This window comes from Berghia stephanieae, chromosome 2 (genome assembly GCF_034508935.2).
Source record: "Berghia stephanieae isolate SIO BIC M18660-M18661 chromosome 2, UCSD_Bste_1.3, whole genome shotgun sequence".
NCBI lineage: Eukaryota > Metazoa > Mollusca > Gastropoda > Nudibranchia > Aeolidiidae > Berghia > Berghia stephanieae.
In genome coordinates this window covers 77,115,913-77,135,092 of record NC_088361.1, presented here as the reverse complement: position 1 = coordinate 77,135,092, position 19,180 = coordinate 77,115,913, and the positions used below count along the sequence as shown (strand labels likewise).

The following is a 19,180-nucleotide window of genomic DNA, read 5'->3' as shown; positions in this document are numbered from 1 at the left end:
CAAAGCTATGGGTAATGGCTTTCTTTCGGACAATACTTACAAGCATGAAATCTGGCTTTATATATTTTCTTGGCATACTTCCTATCTATAGCAGTTTTTGCAAAGCAGGCTTTGAGACGAATGAGGTCATATTGCAGGAGAGGTTGAATAGAAACTAACTAGATGGAGAAATAAAATACTAATTACAGCCACAGCAGAGATGATTCTTTTTAAAAACCCAAGTGATCATGTAACTGCTTTAAAAAAATCAAACTTTAAAAAAATGCTTAATATGCTTCCATTCTCAATATTTTTTCTTGCTTACCTTTTACATGACATATTTTATTGAGGTGCCATAAAAACAAAATCAAGACCAGCCAATCCATTTTTTTTTCATTTCTAAATTGTTCCATGTAAGTATCATGAATACATTCCTGAAGTAAATTTGCATATCGGATTAAAGCCCTTACATTACAATTCTAACACACAAACCTTGCTTTACTTTAGACTTTACTGCCCTATGCCTTGCAATTTTAGCCAAGCACAGTGAAGCTCGAAACATATCAAACCGCAAAACGGGTAGATTGATAAAAAGCTGTGAAAAGGACAATTGAATAAAATCCAACAAAAAGAAACCTGGTTTTAGACCTATCAACACCAACAAATAATAAAGATACCTCCTTTTGTTCGACGTCTGTAATAGCAGATTCTTTCAGATACTCTTGCTGTGAAAATCAGGCTGCACTTGGTAACACCATATCGTAGGATGGGAATGCGCTTCAACAACTGTACACGTTATAAAACATTATGAATGAGATTTACTTTTTTTTTAAAAATCCCATACCTTTTTCTTTGGTTCTCCTGATATGATTTGCCTTCCTGTCTTGTACTGTTTTAACTAAATAAAAACTAGTGCGGGGAGTGTCAAAAACCATTAGAGGTAGACGTGACAAAAGCTGGAATAAGGGGAAATATGTAATTTACTTTGCTGAAACACTTTCCCTAGGAAATCTTATATTGGTACTGATCAAAATCAACAAGAGGCCCTGGCAGATCATGACAGATGACAGATAATCTATATCCACCTTACTAAAACTTTCTCAACTGTCATGGTCTGATATACTTGATAACATAATTTATTTCATTTTATATTTAGAACCAAATTGGCATGGTGATAATCTACAACATAACCAAAACAAAGGAGCCTTCATCACATAGCATTAATCCTTGAGACTACCTGATTAGTTCCTAAAAAGATCATGAGATTACATGACAAAGAACTAAAAGAAACGCTCAACATATAAAAGAAAATGGCTACCAGATAATTTGCCATTATGAATGAAACAAATGCTTTTTTCCTTATGATCTGCAGTGATGATCAAGTATCTGACTCACCGTGTTTACATATTGTCTATGCTTCCAACCTTCGTCCCATTAGCCTTGAACTTCACAGCTGATTTAATATACCTCTCCCAACTTCTCCCTGTTCTACAATACAGTGTTTAGTATTACGACATTGGACGCATCAAAACCTTTTGAAGTAATCACATTGACTTACATTTTTGGTCTCACTGATAAACAGGATTTGAAGTTCATGGTGGACAGACACAAAAAAGAAATCCATTAAGAAAAAAAGTGGACATATCATCATATAGACACCTGACAAATGACTTATAACATCATGTACCTGCAGCAGACTTGCTTTTGAATCGGCTATTCCACAAGGAAACTCTCTTACAGATGATATAAGCAGCACGCTCCTTACTGAACTGTAATATTGGGAGTTTCCGAAACAACTGTGAACACATATTATACTTAGTTATTAGTATCCATGTGCGCCCAAAAGCAAATAAAAGTTATTCACAGCAGTACTTCCTCCAGATTCCTCTACTCTACATTACTCAAAAAGAAAAGACAACACATTTGAATAAAAAGATAAATCAACTGGGAAAAAAATTTATATTACAACATAGAAAATTGATACTTTTCCTCATAAAAAGACGATTTCGAAATCTCCATTTTGACACACTGGCACAAAAAATGTGCACAGCTCGAACATGACTGTGCTGTATAAGAGGCAGGCGTCTAAACAGCTATGAATAGAAAAACAAATAGCCAACCTCTGAGTAATCATACTTTCTACAACCTGCGACTTTTTATAAAAACAATTACCTTGCTTTTTACGTTCTTGGTGCCTTCGTGAAATTGTATTATAGCAAAAGAGGGATGCAGTTCTACTTATATCCCAACCTGCAGTCGGAAATCGCCTGATAAGCTGAGCATATGGTTAGAGAGAGTGAGAGCAAAAAAAGGGAAGTTGTTATGAAAGAAAAGTAATGTAATTAAATTTCAAAAATTTCATATCCAGGACCTGGAACTATCACAATGACGGCAAACTTCCTTCAAAAATTTTTAAAAAGAGAATAAAGATCCACTTATCAACATCCACAGCAGCTAAATAATAGAGTAGTGGTAATAATCCTTCAAAAACACAAGTTAAATGAGGAAAGGAGTGAAAGTTGGAGAATTCATGATGAACAAATATCTTACTAGACACACTTACCTGCCTTTTCGTTTGGTAGCTCTGATTAAGTCAAACACGAAATTGAAACATACACTGAGGAATACTCAAAATCAAATTACCCAATAACTGAACAGAAATTATGATACAACTACAACAGTATCTTACCTCTGTGCCTATCTTTAAATCTTAGGTCTTTGGCCCTCACAGCAGATACAATCTTAAGTCGAGGAAGATCGTATCTCAGAATTGGACAGCGAATGATAAGCTGTGTAAAGTTTATATGTAAGTAGCCACAAAGTCTAACAGAAAACATCGACTAAAATGCCACTGCAAAGACACAACTCGACAAGTTGGGTTTGTTTTTGTTTTTTTGTCATTTCAAAATTTAAAAAAGTAACTTTGGTGGCAGAGGTGTTTAGGATGCATTTAATCAAGATGCATGGTTCCCCTACAGGGAATACTTTTCTCTTTAAAAAAAACCCCCAGTGATACCGCTTATGAGCATAGTTGACAGATGATAAAAATGGGCATGTGAGCAAGTTTCAACAAGGGAAAGGTTATACCCACAACATTAAAATTTAAAAAGTCCCCCTTAGATTTTGCTTAAAAAAATAATGGATTTCAATATTATGAAACAATCCCATCAGTTCTGTTTTCAAATTCATCTAATTGGACAGTTGTTTTATTGAGTAATGAGAGTTTAAAGATATCAGCAGACTTCAGGTTGCAGAAGTTGTCGAGAAAAAATGCAAGATGAATGCTGTGTCTCCTGAATTTGATTAAATAAACACCAATACAAAGTTCAGTTGTAACACAGCACAATCCCAAATTTATTGGTTAGGATGATGGGCTAAAACTCTGTAAACCTGGGAAGCAATCAAGTGGAAGTGTTTCAGACATATCACAGTATAGGGTCATTGTGTGGGAAGTGAAAAATCTGTGACATTTTATTTTAATTGAGGTATCACTACAGTTTGTGGACAAATCAATGTATATCCCATACGGACAGAGGTTCTGGAAGGTATGTCTCGTAAGATATTGGTACTTTGTTCTTCTCTCGATTATACATTAACATACCTGCTTACTTGAAAATTTCAAAATCAGTAACCAACACCAAATTCATCAGTAACAAATGGTAAAATTTCAGTAATACTAAACGTAGGTGATTCATACATCGCCTGCCAACAATGGAGCTGTGCCAAGAGGGCATCAAGGTTTTATTATGGCATGCAGCTGATCTGTTTGCTGTTGTTGAAAGCCACATTACGAGTTTCTGATACTTATTTCCGTAACAATTATGGATGATCTGTAAAAGTTGGCAGGCATGCATTAAGGTGGAGACCCCTGTATTAAGTTGCTCTTTTACCTTTATGAAAGATAAGACAGCAGTTTTGACAATTGTTATGACAATTGCAATTCTAATATGTTACCTTATGTTACCTAAACAAGGCAATTGGTTTTTAATCAGCAATAAAAAACTGCATAACATGAAAAAAGATTAGTTAGGATGAAGAAATCATATTGGTTTTAAATTGGACAGAAAGAATGTGCCTACGTTTACTTCTTGATAGGGAATCTTACCTTTTTTTCTCCTTATAGCATATCGATGCTCAGCCATCCTAGCACAATAAGTTACTTCAAGGCGTGGGACACTATACTGTAGCAATGGTAAGCGAGAGACAAGCTGACCATTCCATGAGAGACAATAATGACTTTATTGTTGGCAAAAATAATATTCCTTCATCCCCCCCCCCCCCCCCCTCCTTTTCCCTTCCAAAGAAATAATAATAATATCATCAACAACAACAAAAAATAAATAAAAAATTAGAAAAGAAAAAAAAAAAAACAAAAAAAAAAAAGAAAAAGATCCATTCATATCTATCATCCTGCCCAATCTAATAAATACTGCGGCCAGTACCAAACAGAAAAATCATACAAGCAGCTCACATAAATATAGAAATTGATATTAACAGTGAGTTGCAGTGGTTTCACAATCAATCTGTGAAGAACGCATCTCATCTAAAAATGTCAGAATATTTGTTTGATTGATTTCTTATATCAAACTTATCGAAAGACCAAACTGCAAATAACAGATACCTACTAATAAGCTATGACCAGACCAGTAAGAGTATGTGTGTGGAACATCCTGTTCACCTCACCTTTTTTTCTAGCTTGGCGATCCTGATAGCGAAATTCTGAGCATCTAGCAGAAAAATAAGCGTCTAGATTGGGAAGATCTTGAGCTAATGGCATCCTTGTTATCAGCTGGAAAGGGGTCATGACCGACAAACATTTACAAAATACACCAAAGATTTACAAATCATACCCTTCAACATGTTCATGAATCCAACTGTTTGTGGCATGAGAAACTTCCAAACTGTTTTCTGTTTTAACTATCAAAATAGCTGGATTTTTATGTGCAGTTAGATATTTATTTGATTTATTCAACATATAAGGCCCACATTAACACAACACTGCCCAGGTTTTGGAAAACTGAATATGAATCTCTTTAAATCCTCAAAATGCATGTAAAAGATGTAAACCAACCTTTCTGTTTGTTTCTCAGATCACAAAGCCTGTTTTGAACTCGAGATACAAATATTGGGACTGCTCTATCAACATCAGTTGAAATAATAGGCATTCTACGGAGCAACTGTAGCATGGATGAGAAGCCATAAATGACTTGATTCAAATGTAATACTAACTATAAAACAAAATACTGTGATAAGATAAAATAACAGCCAATCCCGAAATCCACTGGTCAAAAAAAGAGGGGAGAAAATGCAAAGAGAAAAACAAGGGGTCGAGAGAAGATGGAACCTATTTGAACAGTCCTTACTCCTACAAATAAATTGTCTCACAATCTGATAACCATACAATAAGTATCCACAATTACAGTTGACTTTATCTTTACTCTCTTACTTACCTTGAATTGCGACTCCTAGCACTAACAGCTATTAATTATGAATTATGAAGGTGGTTGAGTTTTACAGGTCTGTTTTCAAATTTCACACGGAAAAAGGTGCATAACAAAAAAAAAATAATTAACATAAATGATTGGGTGGGGTGTGCCAAAGCGGATACCCTATCGCACTTACCATCTATTTTAATATATGAAATAAAAAATTATGACAAAGAGCTAGGTTCAGATTCAATACAGCCAGAAGTAAATGCATGATAACTTTAAGCCAATTTCAGACCTCGTCTGCTCTGTCTATAAATATTTTCTTAAAATCATTGTCTTGCTAGGAAGATCCAGTTACAAGTTACTCCCATTGCTTTCTTTTGAATTCAAGGTAACTTGTAGTCAAAGTAGTATTACACATTCACACGTTTGAAAAGGATTTTTCTTTTGAAATTTGTACAGTCCAGCATCATTTGTTTGATTATACATTTTTCTTTGTACTGCTGAAATATGATTGAATTATTCTCTTAAATACATTATTTTGATTTTTTAATGAGGTAACTAAGTTGAAAAAGGTTTAAAATTTGGGGAAAATCACCTGATGTAATGCCTACTTTTAAACAACGCAGTGGAAGGATTTATTTTTCTTGTACTATACACCAAATTAAAGAGGACTTCCTCTACTTTCTGACTAAAACATGCGAGCATGAATATAAAAAATATGCTGGGTAAGAGAAAGTTTGCGCATCATTGACCCCAACAAGTAGCTGTTACCAGTTAACCATTTTTTCCCCGTATTTGGCACTCTCCTAAAAACGATATCATATTACAAAGCTCTACCACATACTGTCCAATTGTGAGAATATTCAAAATACAGGCCTCTCTTTTCATGACATACACAGGCATTTTATAACCAAAAATAAATCCTACCCAGGTTCACACTTGAATAGCTCGGCTTATTTTCTTTGACACTATCGAACTTGTGGAACATAAAAATCTATACTTTGTAAATTGAATGAGGTAAATATTGCTTAATTACAACTGGCAACTTTGGAAGGAATTTTCTCAAAACTAATTTTCACACCTTAACCCATACATCTGACCATAACTTCATGAAAAATTACTCAATTTGTTTCAAATAAAGATTAAAATGCTCAGGAGAAAAGGAAATCGGGAGAGGAAATGAGCTATCGAAATTTTTCACAAAAATTTGAGATGGATCCATTGTTTGGCGTAATGGGACAGCGTGGCTCAGTGGTATGGTCTTTGTTTCATACCCGAAAGGTACTGAGTTCGACTACCCGTCACGTTGTGGCCTTGAACAAGTCACCTTGCCTTAGCTCACTTTGCGCTTCTGCACTGCGGCTGATGCCTGGTTCCCTTGGAATAGATCCTAAATAAAAATCTCCCCTTAGGGATAATTAAGGTAATTTATTTATTTTCATGTTGTTGACTAACCGAACACTAAAAACTTGAGAACCAACTACCAACTCTATAATATTGCAAGCCACACCTTATTTCAATTCATGGTAATTCCAACATTTCGAGATAAACCAATAAAAATGTTACTAGGTTATTTTGATTTAAAGTTTCATAGTTTCCTAGAACTAATAACAAGCTTCAAGTTGACTGATTCCTGAAGTCTGTAGCTGTATTATTTTATGATCTGTGACTTAAAAACATTTTTTTCCTCATTTTTCCTTTTAAAATTTTCACTATCAAATTTGAGGCAGAGATGATTTGGTGAAGATATTAATCTTGGTTAGTTCATTCTATATTATTATTCATTCTGAGCTTTTATTTGAATTTTGAGTATGTGTGGCTTTATTTGAATTTGTAAAAAAAATTCTTTTTAATGTATTTTTGTAAGGTTAATGCCATGACATGATACAGAATTTCTAATGTTCTAATAAAGTCACAGTCTTGAAAAAAAAGTAGTCTTACTTCAATAAATTTGAGTTAAGTTGTCAGCGGTATGTGAAAATAGGGTTTTAGCCCATTTGAAATGCGACCAAAAAAGTAAAGTACATAGTTGAATAACTGTTGAAATTGCGATGAAAAGTCATAGAATTATATGAACATTCCATACCTAGTACTAGTACCACATTTGCCGGTTGTATGATTTGAAAAATTTGTTTAGAGTAACTAGTGTTAGCAACACACGCAACAGTTATTTTCACAATTACTCTTGGTATGTGGCGATTGGGAGTCACTGAGCTAAGAGAGTGGATTTGGTTGTCTGAATTGGCACATCACAACCTGTGGTGAATGTTTATAGAGAAATCTTTCGCATAACCAGATCTGCCAAAAGCCTTTTAAATATTTGTATCAACCTAAGAAAAAAAACATTTAAAGGCCTTTGAGTTCTAATAGCTATATGTGACCCATTATCTCAAGGTGAACTGAATTCTGAAAATTGAATTCAAATGGCGATGGTCACAAAGTTGGAAACTTCAGTAGTTAATGAATTTTTCATTTTCCTCAGTGGAGTGCATAATTCAAATAGAATTTCATTATTTAGTCATATCTTGACATAAAACTGGATTGAAATGCCTATTAAAATTAAATCACGTCATCAATGGATGCATGCATTGTTTGCCTTGAAGAGATCCATATGAAATATATTTTAACATCTTTTTCAAAATAGTTTTTAAAAAGATGGTATCTGGAGGGAAAATATGAAATTATTTCATTTAATACTTCTGTTATTAATTAAATATGTCTACTGAATCAAAGCTCTGCCGAAGGAATGACAAGAGAACTAATTTTGTCATACTAAATATCCATTTGAACAGGGATAGGAACAACTCAAAACTCACCAGTCAAAGAACTGCGTCTTTTCTGAGATGATCTCCTAACCCGCACTGTAATCATGAACAGTGTCTCAACTCTTGGAACATCAGAAGCCAACAGAGGAAGGCGGCAGAATAACTGGTTGTATTGTGTTCATTGAAGCAAAAATTTTCATTGTAAGTAATTCCTACCGTGATGAATAAGTCTACCCCTTACATTACGAAGGGAAGTTCTAAGCATAACAAATTTCTACAATAATTTTTATTAATTAATAGGGTTCCCACAACTTCAGTAGAAAAAAATTCTTCACCTTTTCCAAACCCATTAACTCCATGAAAGTTGGAAAGACCATCAAATTTTAAAAAGGATTTCAGATGTTATATTAAATAGTAAGATGCTAGATGCTCTTGTGCTTAAAAAAGTTATGATAATGTTGTGGTGGTGGCAGTTGTAGAGTAGTGGTGGTAGTTATGATAATGTGGTGGTGGTTGCAATAGTGATGATGACGATGATGTGGTTGTTGAGGTGGTGATGATGATGATGTTATAAAGGAGTTGTAGTAGTGATTGTAGTGACAATGATGATGTGGTGGAGTTGTTAGTGATGATGGTATGTAGTGGTGGTTACAATTGTGATGATGATGTGGTGGTAGTTGCAATAGTGGTGGTGGTGCTAGTGACGATGATGTGATGGTAGTGTTGATCTAGTCCTGAACAAAATCCCAACCATTTCCAGACCCAGGCACCCCAATGAATGAATTCCTGACCCGTTTCCCAACCCGGGAAGAAAATTGTCAAATCCCTAACCATTTCCCGACCTTGTGAGAACCCTGTTGTAACTTACCCATGTTGCTCTGATTCACATTTCTAACAATCAATATGATTTATTTGTGGTGTTTTCAAAATATTGAGGAAACTACAAATTTAAATTCTAAAAACTGCGTGAGGTACTTCAAAAAATTAAGAGACACTAAAAAGTTTGTGTTTTACGGGTGTTCAAAAATGTTCAAACCTTTCAAAAGACATCTACTCCTGGATAAACGTCTATGAACAGTTGTACAGAAGAAACTGATGACTCGCAAAACATTCCACTTCAAAACAGGCAATCGGTTGAATAACTGCATAATAATAACAGGACTTAATTTACTCCTTGCATGACAAAATATATAAATGAGCTTACACATATATTGTGCCCCTTCTATAATAAAACAATTCAGCACTTACAAGGATAGTTTTGCCCAAATTTTTGTGACCATCTTCTCTTTCGAGCAGTATCACTTAGAATAATACAAACACGTTGATAATCATGGCGAAGACATGGAATTCGATGAAAGACCTGCGAGATATCAATGACAATAGTGTACAAGAAGAAGATTTAACAATAACTTATTTTTAGAATTTAAATTCTTCCACCATCAAGATATCCAAAATGAAAGCATCAAAAGCAAGAGAGATTTAAAACATGTCTCTATCAAAATGTTTGATTCAACCTTACCAGCTACTGCTTTGCGCCTTTGCTTCAAACGCTGACGAGTCCCCTCATGAAACAATGCCACAGTGAGTTCAAGATTCCATTGCAGCAATGGCATGTGATGAATTAGCTGTCCATCACAATGATAATAAATATATTTTACTTTGGGTTGGCATTACAACGGAAAAAAAAAAGCTTGAAAAAGACTACCTGACAAGATAATGGTTAGTGAGCACGACTGGTACTTGAAAAAGGATTTTTTTAAATTACTCACAAAGGAAGGAGTTTTGAAGAAAATGTGACTTTGCTTTCTCTCTGGATTTCCGCATGCTCATTTTCACACGGCACTTTTGAAGAAAAAATCTGGAGGTCCTTTGGGAGTCCAGTTGAAGGATAGGACAGTGTGATAATACCTATAGAAATGAATTCACCATGTACGCATAGTCTTACAACTAATAAATCCATTCTGCATCATTAGACAGAAGAGAGTTATCAACTCACCAAAAATTCTCCTGGAGCGGGAAACCCTCATAGCAACTTTTTTCCTTGAATTTTGATAAAAATATTCTTTGCATCGATTCAGATCAAAGCAGAGTTGAGGTAATCGTGAAACCAACTATGGACAGGGGTAAGGAATCCATGAATAAAGACTTTTTAACAGAATAGTTAAATCATAAATATGTATCCAGAGAAAATGCATCTGGCAATGAACAGATTGAAATGGAATAAAAAGACTTACGTTTCATTTGGAACAAATGTTGTGCCCTTCTATTTGCAGTGCTTTTCATAAGGAGGTGGCCAACTTTGTTATAATCCCAAGCTAAAAGAGGCAGACGCCAGAAAAGCTGGTTGGGAAGGGGGGGGGTTTGTTTATAATGACACTTAAAAACTTACTCAAATAATGTCTTCGATGTTTTTGCACTCTCCTGCGAGTCATTGAACTTTGGTGTAAATAGTGAGCAGTAGCAATATTGTCATAACAAAGAATTGGTATACGCTGGCACAACTGTCAGAGAAACAGACATATTGAGAAGAGGGAGCAGGGTAAAAGATTGATTTTAAAAAGACAACAATGGGAGTTTCAAAATGCTCTGTGAATTCCAAGTACAAGCTAAAATTACCACAGTCTTGAGGTCACTCAAATCAAAGAACAAGGTTCTGACATCACTCTTCATATAAAAGATTTGGATGTGAAGTGGTGTTGAGAAAAAAATATCTATCAGACTATGATACAATAAAATTGTGATCTTAAATCAAGCAATGAATTTTGAAAATTTGACTTACGTTGACGCTCCATGTGAGCTCGAGTTGTACGCCGTGACATACAAGCTTTGTAAAAATATTCTGAAGCATAATGGCAATCAGGCTCCAGCAAAGGCAAGCGATTTAACAGCTGGGATGCAAAGAAAATTCAGAAACAGTTGTGAATGACTATCCCTCGCTTGTGGTGAAATTTTAAATTATTGTATTGTATTGTACTGTATTTCTTTGCAGTTATACAGCAAAATGAAAGACACGCCAAAAACCTACTCTGTTGCCTTTCCCTGAAGGACTTTTGACTCCTCCTTGATCGAGCACTATGGTACAAACATTCTCTGGTTCTAAGCACATCACATCTTAGTACAGGTATGTGAAGAAGTAGCTGTAAAACACGTAGATTCTTTAAGCACATTGTGAAACAATGCCAAACACAATAACTGGCGGAGAATAATAGTTGACCTACCTTTCAGACGTTTAGACATCCTATAGCAACTTGTATTGACAAAATACCTGGATGTATATTCAATTCTCTTTCTCAAAAGAGGCATTCTCTTGAGCAACTGCCACAAATAAAATAATTCCATCATTTTTCCCTCAGCAACCAACAGATACAGAGACATAAACATAGCAGTAAATATCAATCATACAACAAGTTGAAACGAATGAATGCCTGATCCATTTTGAAATCAGTGATGGAAAAATTATGTCCAAAATACAAAATAGCACTAACTTACTTTCCATTTTTTTTCTAAACCGGTGTCTCCAGCGCCTCACATTTTGATAAAAAATTTCACCTGTTCTGGTTGCTTGCTCACTTAGACAAGGTACTCGATGAAACAACTGCCGGAAAAGTATAAAAAGATTTCCTAAAACTGATAAAGTGCTTGACAAAATATGGTTGAACCACACCGCCTTATTTTCTATGAAGTGATAAACCAATGCAGAGGTAAAGGAAAACTATTTTATATGGAAGAATCATGTCCAAAGAGCTAAGCAATGGCATCTGACAAAATATATCTTCCAAATAAGAAAAAGAATGGTTTAAATAATTGAACATACATTGCCTTTGTTTAATACGATGAGCCCGCATATTGATCCTCGATTGACAGATGTGTAGAAAATCTAATGAAACTCGAGAACCATCACGTTTTAGTTCAGGCATCCGAGCAAAAAGCTGAGTACAGATAGATAAACATAATTAAATACGTAAAATATTTTGACCAAATCAATCTAACCCTTTTGCTTTTAGAGATTGAGTTATACTTACTCTTCATTCGCCAAACTCTCAGTCTGCACCTCTCAACAAAAACATTCTCACAGCGATAATGACTAAACCTGAGAAGAGGAAGTCTCCTGAACAACTGAAGTGGGAGAAAAAGAGCACCATTTATTGATAGACTTGTACTTACTTTTATTCCACCACACTCTATTCCTGCATCTATGATAAAATATATTCTCACAGCGAATAGCACTATACAAGAGGAGAGGTAGTCTGTTGAACAACTGATATGGGAGAAAAATAAGACTGTTTATGGAAACTATTACTATTACACCAAAGCACGGTTAATTCCTGTTTATTTTCTTCCAAACATCATCACAACAAATAACACCATCAGAGAAGAGAGAGAGAGAGATAAAACAAAACAAAGGCTACAGTCAAAACTAAAAACATATAGAGACAATAATTATATCATTCAAGTTTAAATAAGGAAGTAAGCACTTGGATCCCACTCAACACGGGGTTGCACAGTATAAATGCCACTTTTTATCAATTCAGCTCACAATTGGTACCAAGCGTTTAAATCCTAATGGAGGAAAAGCTTGTTCATTCTTCCACTCTTTTTTATTTTGGGAAAGGAAAGGGGGAGGAGGGGTGATTTTTTCATGAAAATCGACAACAGAAAATAAGAGAAAAATAGAGGAGCAGGGTGGGGGTTATACCAAATTTAAGAAAAAAAGATGGCACAGATAACCTTTTGACAATATATAAATAACTGTAAATGCAAACTACAATAGGAAGTTGGTCCAATATGTCTATCTTTATTATTTGGCTACCTTACCTTTCAGAAGTTTATTTACAGCTTAATGCCAACTTTTCATAAAACAAAGTTGTTTTTGTCCTTTGATAGGTAAATCAGAAAATTACCATTTTATCTAAATATGTTAGCTCTTTGTTTGTATTGAACCATTACTGATACTTAAAGAAATATGGAAAGAAAGACAGAAAGAAAAGAAATATACTTTTTTCGCATTTCTTTCATGGGTGCCAGCAGGTCTGAAACTCAATAGTTAACATTTTGCTAAACCTAAAAATGCTGTGTATCACTACAAGGATTGAAATCTAACTTCCTGTATCATATAGCGCATAAAGGTGGCAGGTCATTATAGATTAATGACTAGAATTTTTTTAACCGGATAATGATATCTCAAAACTGGAAATACAGCATAAACCAGAAAACTAGCACCCATGATTTCTTTTAAACAAGAACATTTGAAATTCACTTACTTTGCCTTTTCCAAAGTCTACGTCTGCATCTTTCATAAAAAAGATTCTGACAGCGAATAGCACTATATCTGAGAAGAGGCAGCCTGCTGAGCAACTGACGAGTGAGAAAATTGTAATAATCTAAGCTTACAAAGAAACTAAAAAGTTTTTTTTAGATTTGTACTTACATTTCATTCGCCAAGCCCTTAGTCTGCACCTCTGATAAAATACATTCTCACTGTGATTAGGACTAAATCTGAGGAGAGGCAGTCGGCTGTACAACTGATTGAGGGTGGGGAGGGAGAGGGGTTGAATGACACAGTTACAAACTAATGACCTTATTTGATTTTGAAATTTCAATAGGAAAACTCACCAACAGATTTCATAGCCATTCTTTTCATGCCTAAACGTGATCTGCAGTTATGGCTCACAACTCCTGAAAGACGGGCGAGATCGTATGACAGAATTGGGAATCTTCTAGCCAGCTGTCAAAATCAGTAATATATCTACTTACTGTGCAAAGCTTTAATCCTATGATACATTCTTTTCATCCCTGTGCGTGATTTACTGTTATGATATAGTCTTTCTGAAGCACTCAGAAAATCAAACTGGAGAAGTGGCATGCGGTGAAACAACTGCAATGGTATTTCAAGAAGGATCTTTGGATACCATAAAAAAAAGTCATAATGCCCATCTCATAACCAGTCCAAAAAGAAAAGAAAAACAGATCAAGATATACCTCCAAGTATTTTTTGCTTTGATCTCCAATACAAGATTCTTGACTTGGAATTCTGGTACATCGCCTCTTTTGCCTTTTCAATATCATATGCCACTATGGGAAGGCGTTGTAAAAGCTATAAATGCAAAGAACATTAGGTTCTCACCCAAGACAATCATACCGAATACCAGGCAATTCTCTCTTAAATATAAAGTGTAAGTGAAGCGATGTAAGTAGGACAAGAAAAACAGGATAAGACAATAGGAAATTCCTTTGTGATCTGTCTAATTCTTGATTCTTATTAAGACTATTGTTATTTTGACAGTATAAGACTGTGATAACCTTAATACGAAGAGCATTGGCAGACCCCTTTATAAATAAGTGCAAGGAGAAAACAAATGTTTCAATATCTGGAACATTTGTTATTGAATGTAGAAATTGAGCCTTCTTACTTTTAAATGCCTTCTTACTTTTAAGTGCCCTGGCCAGTCTGCGGGATCTCATATGAATCTTTACCCTGGAATTATTGCACAGGAGGCTGGATACTTTACATAAGTCCCACGCTAATATGGGCAATCTGGATACAAGCTAATTAGGGTACAAAGATAACCTTAGTTATGTCATAATTTTTAAACACAAAGCAAATAAAAAGAGCCCTCCCAAAACAATCCTTTCTGGTAAATTATTCCTCACCTGATAATGCCTGAAGCTTGCCTTTTCTCATATAGTTTTTATGATAGGTATTTTTATAAAAAGTATGCTTCAGTCGGGCCTCATCAAGAGCCAAGAGAGGTAAGTGTCTGAGCAGCTGATTAGAGTAAGAACATATTTGATATGACGAAAATCTGGAAATATTGATGCTATGGCCATTCTTTCTCAATATTGACAGCTGAACAAGCCAAATCCAAAAATTTAAGCTCTTGTTCTATCGTTTACACTAAAATATTTGCCTGAGATGAGTTTGTTTAAAACAACAATAAACTGAATACTTTCAAGGAAAATGCATATTTTACTTACCTTTAAGCTCATGCCTGCCTTTTGAATGTCTCATGTAGGTCTTCTGGTAACTATTTTTATAGAAAGTTCGTTTCAGGCGGGAAACATCAAAGGCCAAGAGAGGCAAGTGTTTGAAAAGCTGAGCAAAGTAAAAGATAAAGTTTGAAGTGACACAAAATGCTGAGAATATTAATGCTCTGGCAATAGTGAAGAGGATGAATAGGAAGGAAGATCTTAACATGCTGAACACCAGAATACTGACATATCAAATCAAAAGAGAATGAGATTAATGTTGACCACAAAAACCATTATAGTGTTTAATTTAAGCAACTGACAATATAATGTCTTACCCTGGATTTTAATCCTTGCTCTTGAAATTCTCTTCATTGTGTTAATATAGAACACCTCTTTACTCCTTTCGAGTTGATATTGAAGAAGAGGCACATGCACAATCAACTATTAAAAATATTCAAGACATAAAAACCTTGGTGAGATTACAACAACCCTTTTGAAAATAGCCACAGTCCTTAATGACACCAAAGTCAACAAATGTAACCAATCCTTACCATCAACAAATTTATTTCGAGCTCTAAAGACTCTCTGTCGAGTATTCGAGTACAAAACCTCTTCACATCGCTTAGGTTGATACAGAAGAAGGGGTTGACGCTGGAACAACTGGGATATACAGAAAAGACTAACCACTACTATTATGAGCATTAAATAAAACCTGTCATTTTCTTATTTACCCATGAACTTGTCACGATCCCTATATGTTCTTCTCATGCTGTTGATATAGAAATTCTCTGTTACGCGATGAGCATTGTAACGCAAAATGGGCACTCTCAAGAAAAGCTGAGAATTGAACAAGAAACAAGCAGACATGATTAGATTGGAAAAGATATATATTCCAGCAACTCCTAGATGTGAAAGAAATGGAAAGAACTTTTGAAAGTGTGAACTCAAAAATAAAAATCGAATTGCCATACCTTAAGTCACATCAAGTAATTGATATGATGAGGTCTACTGAAACTGGAAACAATGTCAAGACCCCCAAAATGTTTTATCCCCCCCCCCTCTCTCTCTCTCTTAACTATTTGACAGGATGACCAACAATTCCACTCCAGAAATCTTGGCTATAATGTATATAGATGCTCAATACTCACCTGCAAAGTTTGATCGCATTCGCCTTTTTTGTAATTTCCTTGTAGAATTTACATAGAAAGTCTCTATAGCTCTTTCTCTCTGATATAGGAGTCTAGGGATTCTGAGAAACAGCTAAAAATAAGACATGGAAGAAAATCATAAAAAGATCACTCTATTGCCTTGTTTCCAGATATTTTGAAAATGTTTTCCAAGAAATGAGAACTTAAGAAACTTTCATAAATCTCGACAAACAGATGGGTATTATACAAGATGTAAATACCTGTGCAAAAAGCCAACATTTTCTGACACCATCTTCGGACTGTTCTGACCAGCATTTTCAAAACAAAAAATATTCCTGTGTACATTCAACTTAAGCAATGGAAGTCACAGCAACATCTAGGATATTCAGTCGTCACATTTTCAAAAAGCCATTAATTCAGACTGAACAAATCTACTCACCATGCACTTATATTTTTTCTACATCCTCTCTCGCATCATAAATATTCATAGTTATTTCTGTTCAGTGAACACAAAACTTCAGAAGTTGAATTCTTGAAATAAGCTAGTAAAGAGGAATAACCCTATAGAGAGCTGCCATCCAACAATGATAGTAAAACAATATAATACTTTAAAAAAAAATAAAATCAGGACTTCTCAAACAAGCCAAAACAAACAAAAAAACCCCCAAAAAACAAACATCTTTTAACATCCCGTCTGGATTTAATTAATTAATAGGTCCCTTTAAAGAAAAGAAAAGAAAAAAGAGCAAGGGTTGGCAGCTCTGCATACACGCCATGCAAATGTACAAGAGTATCAAAAATATTTTCACTACGGCTATAATTTGGATTGTATATAAAGCACTGTAGTTAAAATGAGACGACCAAACAAATCACCTAAACTCACATGTATCTCTCTCTCTACAACGCCTTATTGATATTTTCTTCATGCTGTTGCGATATAGCAGAGCCCCTGAGCGGATTGAATCATGGGCCAGCAAAGGCATTCGTATGTATAACTGTCACAGAAGAAGAATCACTGATGTAAAAAGAAAAATTTTTTATCGATAGCCTTTTGAAAAATGCTGCAGCTCAATTCATAAATTGAGACACTGCCCTTTCCCATTAAATAAATAAATTTTTAAAAAGTTTTATAGAGAGAGAGAGAGAGAGAGAGAGAGAGAGAGAGAGAGAGAGAGAGAGAGAGAGAGAGAGAGAGAGAGAGAGAGAGAGAGAGAGAGAGAGAAGAAGAAGAAGAAGAAGAAGAAGAAGAAGAAGAAGAAGAAGAAGAAGAAGAAGAAGAAGAAGAAGAAGAAGAAGAAGAAGAAGAAGAAGAAGAAGAAGAAGAAGAAGAAGAAGAAGAAGAAGAAGAAGAAGAAGAAAGATAAACTCTCAAAAATCATTCAGCCCACTCCAAGACAGGCCAAATTTTATAGTACAGTTGACCGATGCCTTTACTTACTCCTTGTACGTCTCCTATAAGATAGTTTTGCTGACGTAACTTTGGAAATGTAAAGCCTTGCTCTGGTAGCGTCATATTGAAGGAGAGGAATGTGGGACAGTATCTGGCATGGAAGAGCCATTAAAACAAGACTAGAACATTCTGATTACTTGCAAAGACTTATCTTCAAAGACGGTCAAAATGAAAGGAGCGATTGAGTGCTGCAGTCCAACGAAGCAATAATTCAAATTGGAAATGCTACCTAATAAATATTACATGAATATAATATACTTACTTCTTTTTAGGCCTTTAGAGCGTCTATAAGCCAGTTTGGACATACAGTTGACATAGAAATATTCCCGAACCCTTTCCACATCATGGAGCAAAAGTGGAATTGATTTCATCAACTGCATGGTTTTAAAATGAAAAAAGAAACAGTGGCAATACTTACTTCTAAATAGACATCGTCTTCTGGAAAGTTTGGCTGAGGTGATTTTGGCAATATAATTGGCTGCTCTGTCAATGTCATATTGAAGGAGAGGAATCTTGGAAACCACCTGGCACAAAATAGCCATCAAATCAAGACTACAACCAACAGAATTATAGATAAAACCAACCGATTATTATCTCCAGAAAACTTTATAAACAGGGGACGCCCAAAAATGACAAATCTTACGTTATAAATGTGCATCAATGCCACCTACAATAGAAACTTGATTAGAGCTGCTACCCCCCCCCCCCCCCCCCCAGCCACAAAATACCAATGAAACAGGATTTAACGAAATATGAATAACATCTTTTTTCTTAATCTCCCAGTTCCAAAGAAACAACTTTTCACAAACTTCATCATCCATTTATCCTTGGAAAATACATATTGGCCTTCATTTTCCATTCAAAATAAGGAATTTTAGTATTTCAAATCATTTAAGCAGAGATGCCAACTTAAAATTTGTCTTGAACCAGTCGAAGAAATTTCAAAGCTAAAAGAAGAATTTCCACATACAAAATCCTATCTAAAACAATATCATATGATGTAAACAAAATGATAACATATCTCTTTTTATGTCTGATTACAAGGTTCTGAGAACATGATATTAAAGCAAAATATCAATATTGCGATTTCAATGTTTATGATTAGAGCAACCATAATTCTTCAACTTCTTAAAATATCTAAGCTCTCACTTTTTAAAATTAATGTTTTTAGGTGGCAATGTTTGTTCATGCCAACAATAGATGAGAGAAAAACAAACACAGCTATCAAAAACTAGTTTTGATATCAATATTATTTTATCCTGTGGTATAATTTAATTTAGTTTGCTTTGACATCTATTTACATGTCAAAGGTGAAATTCATGAGATAAGTGTATTGAAAGATAACGGGAAACATCATACTCCCCCCCCCCCCCCCCCCCCCCCCACACCCACTCACACCAAGACTTTATGACCTCCTCACCCAGGATGTAACCCCCC

General features: G+C 35.0%; 1 protein-coding gene across 10 annotated transcripts in view; it reads right to left on the bottom strand.

Annotated features, from left to right (window-relative positions):
• Positions 1–19,180, bottom strand: part of LOC144965557 (uncharacterized) — a 53,269-nt gene that overhangs the window by 10,300 nt on the left and 23,789 nt on the right. For 2 of the 10 annotated variants that reach the window (XM_078901026.1, XM_078901028.1), the window contains exon 6: positions 14,605–14,722. In XM_078901026.1, coding sequence (XP_078757152.1) covers positions 14,605–14,722 — 118 coding nt within the window. Of the gene's footprint in view, positions 1–40; positions 159–9,212; positions 9,319–9,945; positions 10,085–10,410; positions 10,517–10,955; positions 11,065–11,990; positions 12,106–13,930; positions 14,052–14,604; positions 14,723–15,151; positions 15,270–19,180 lie in introns of all 10 variants that reach the window. The other 8 variants (XM_078901030.1, XM_078901025.1, XM_078901031.1 and 5 more) reach the window with 8 other exon arrangements.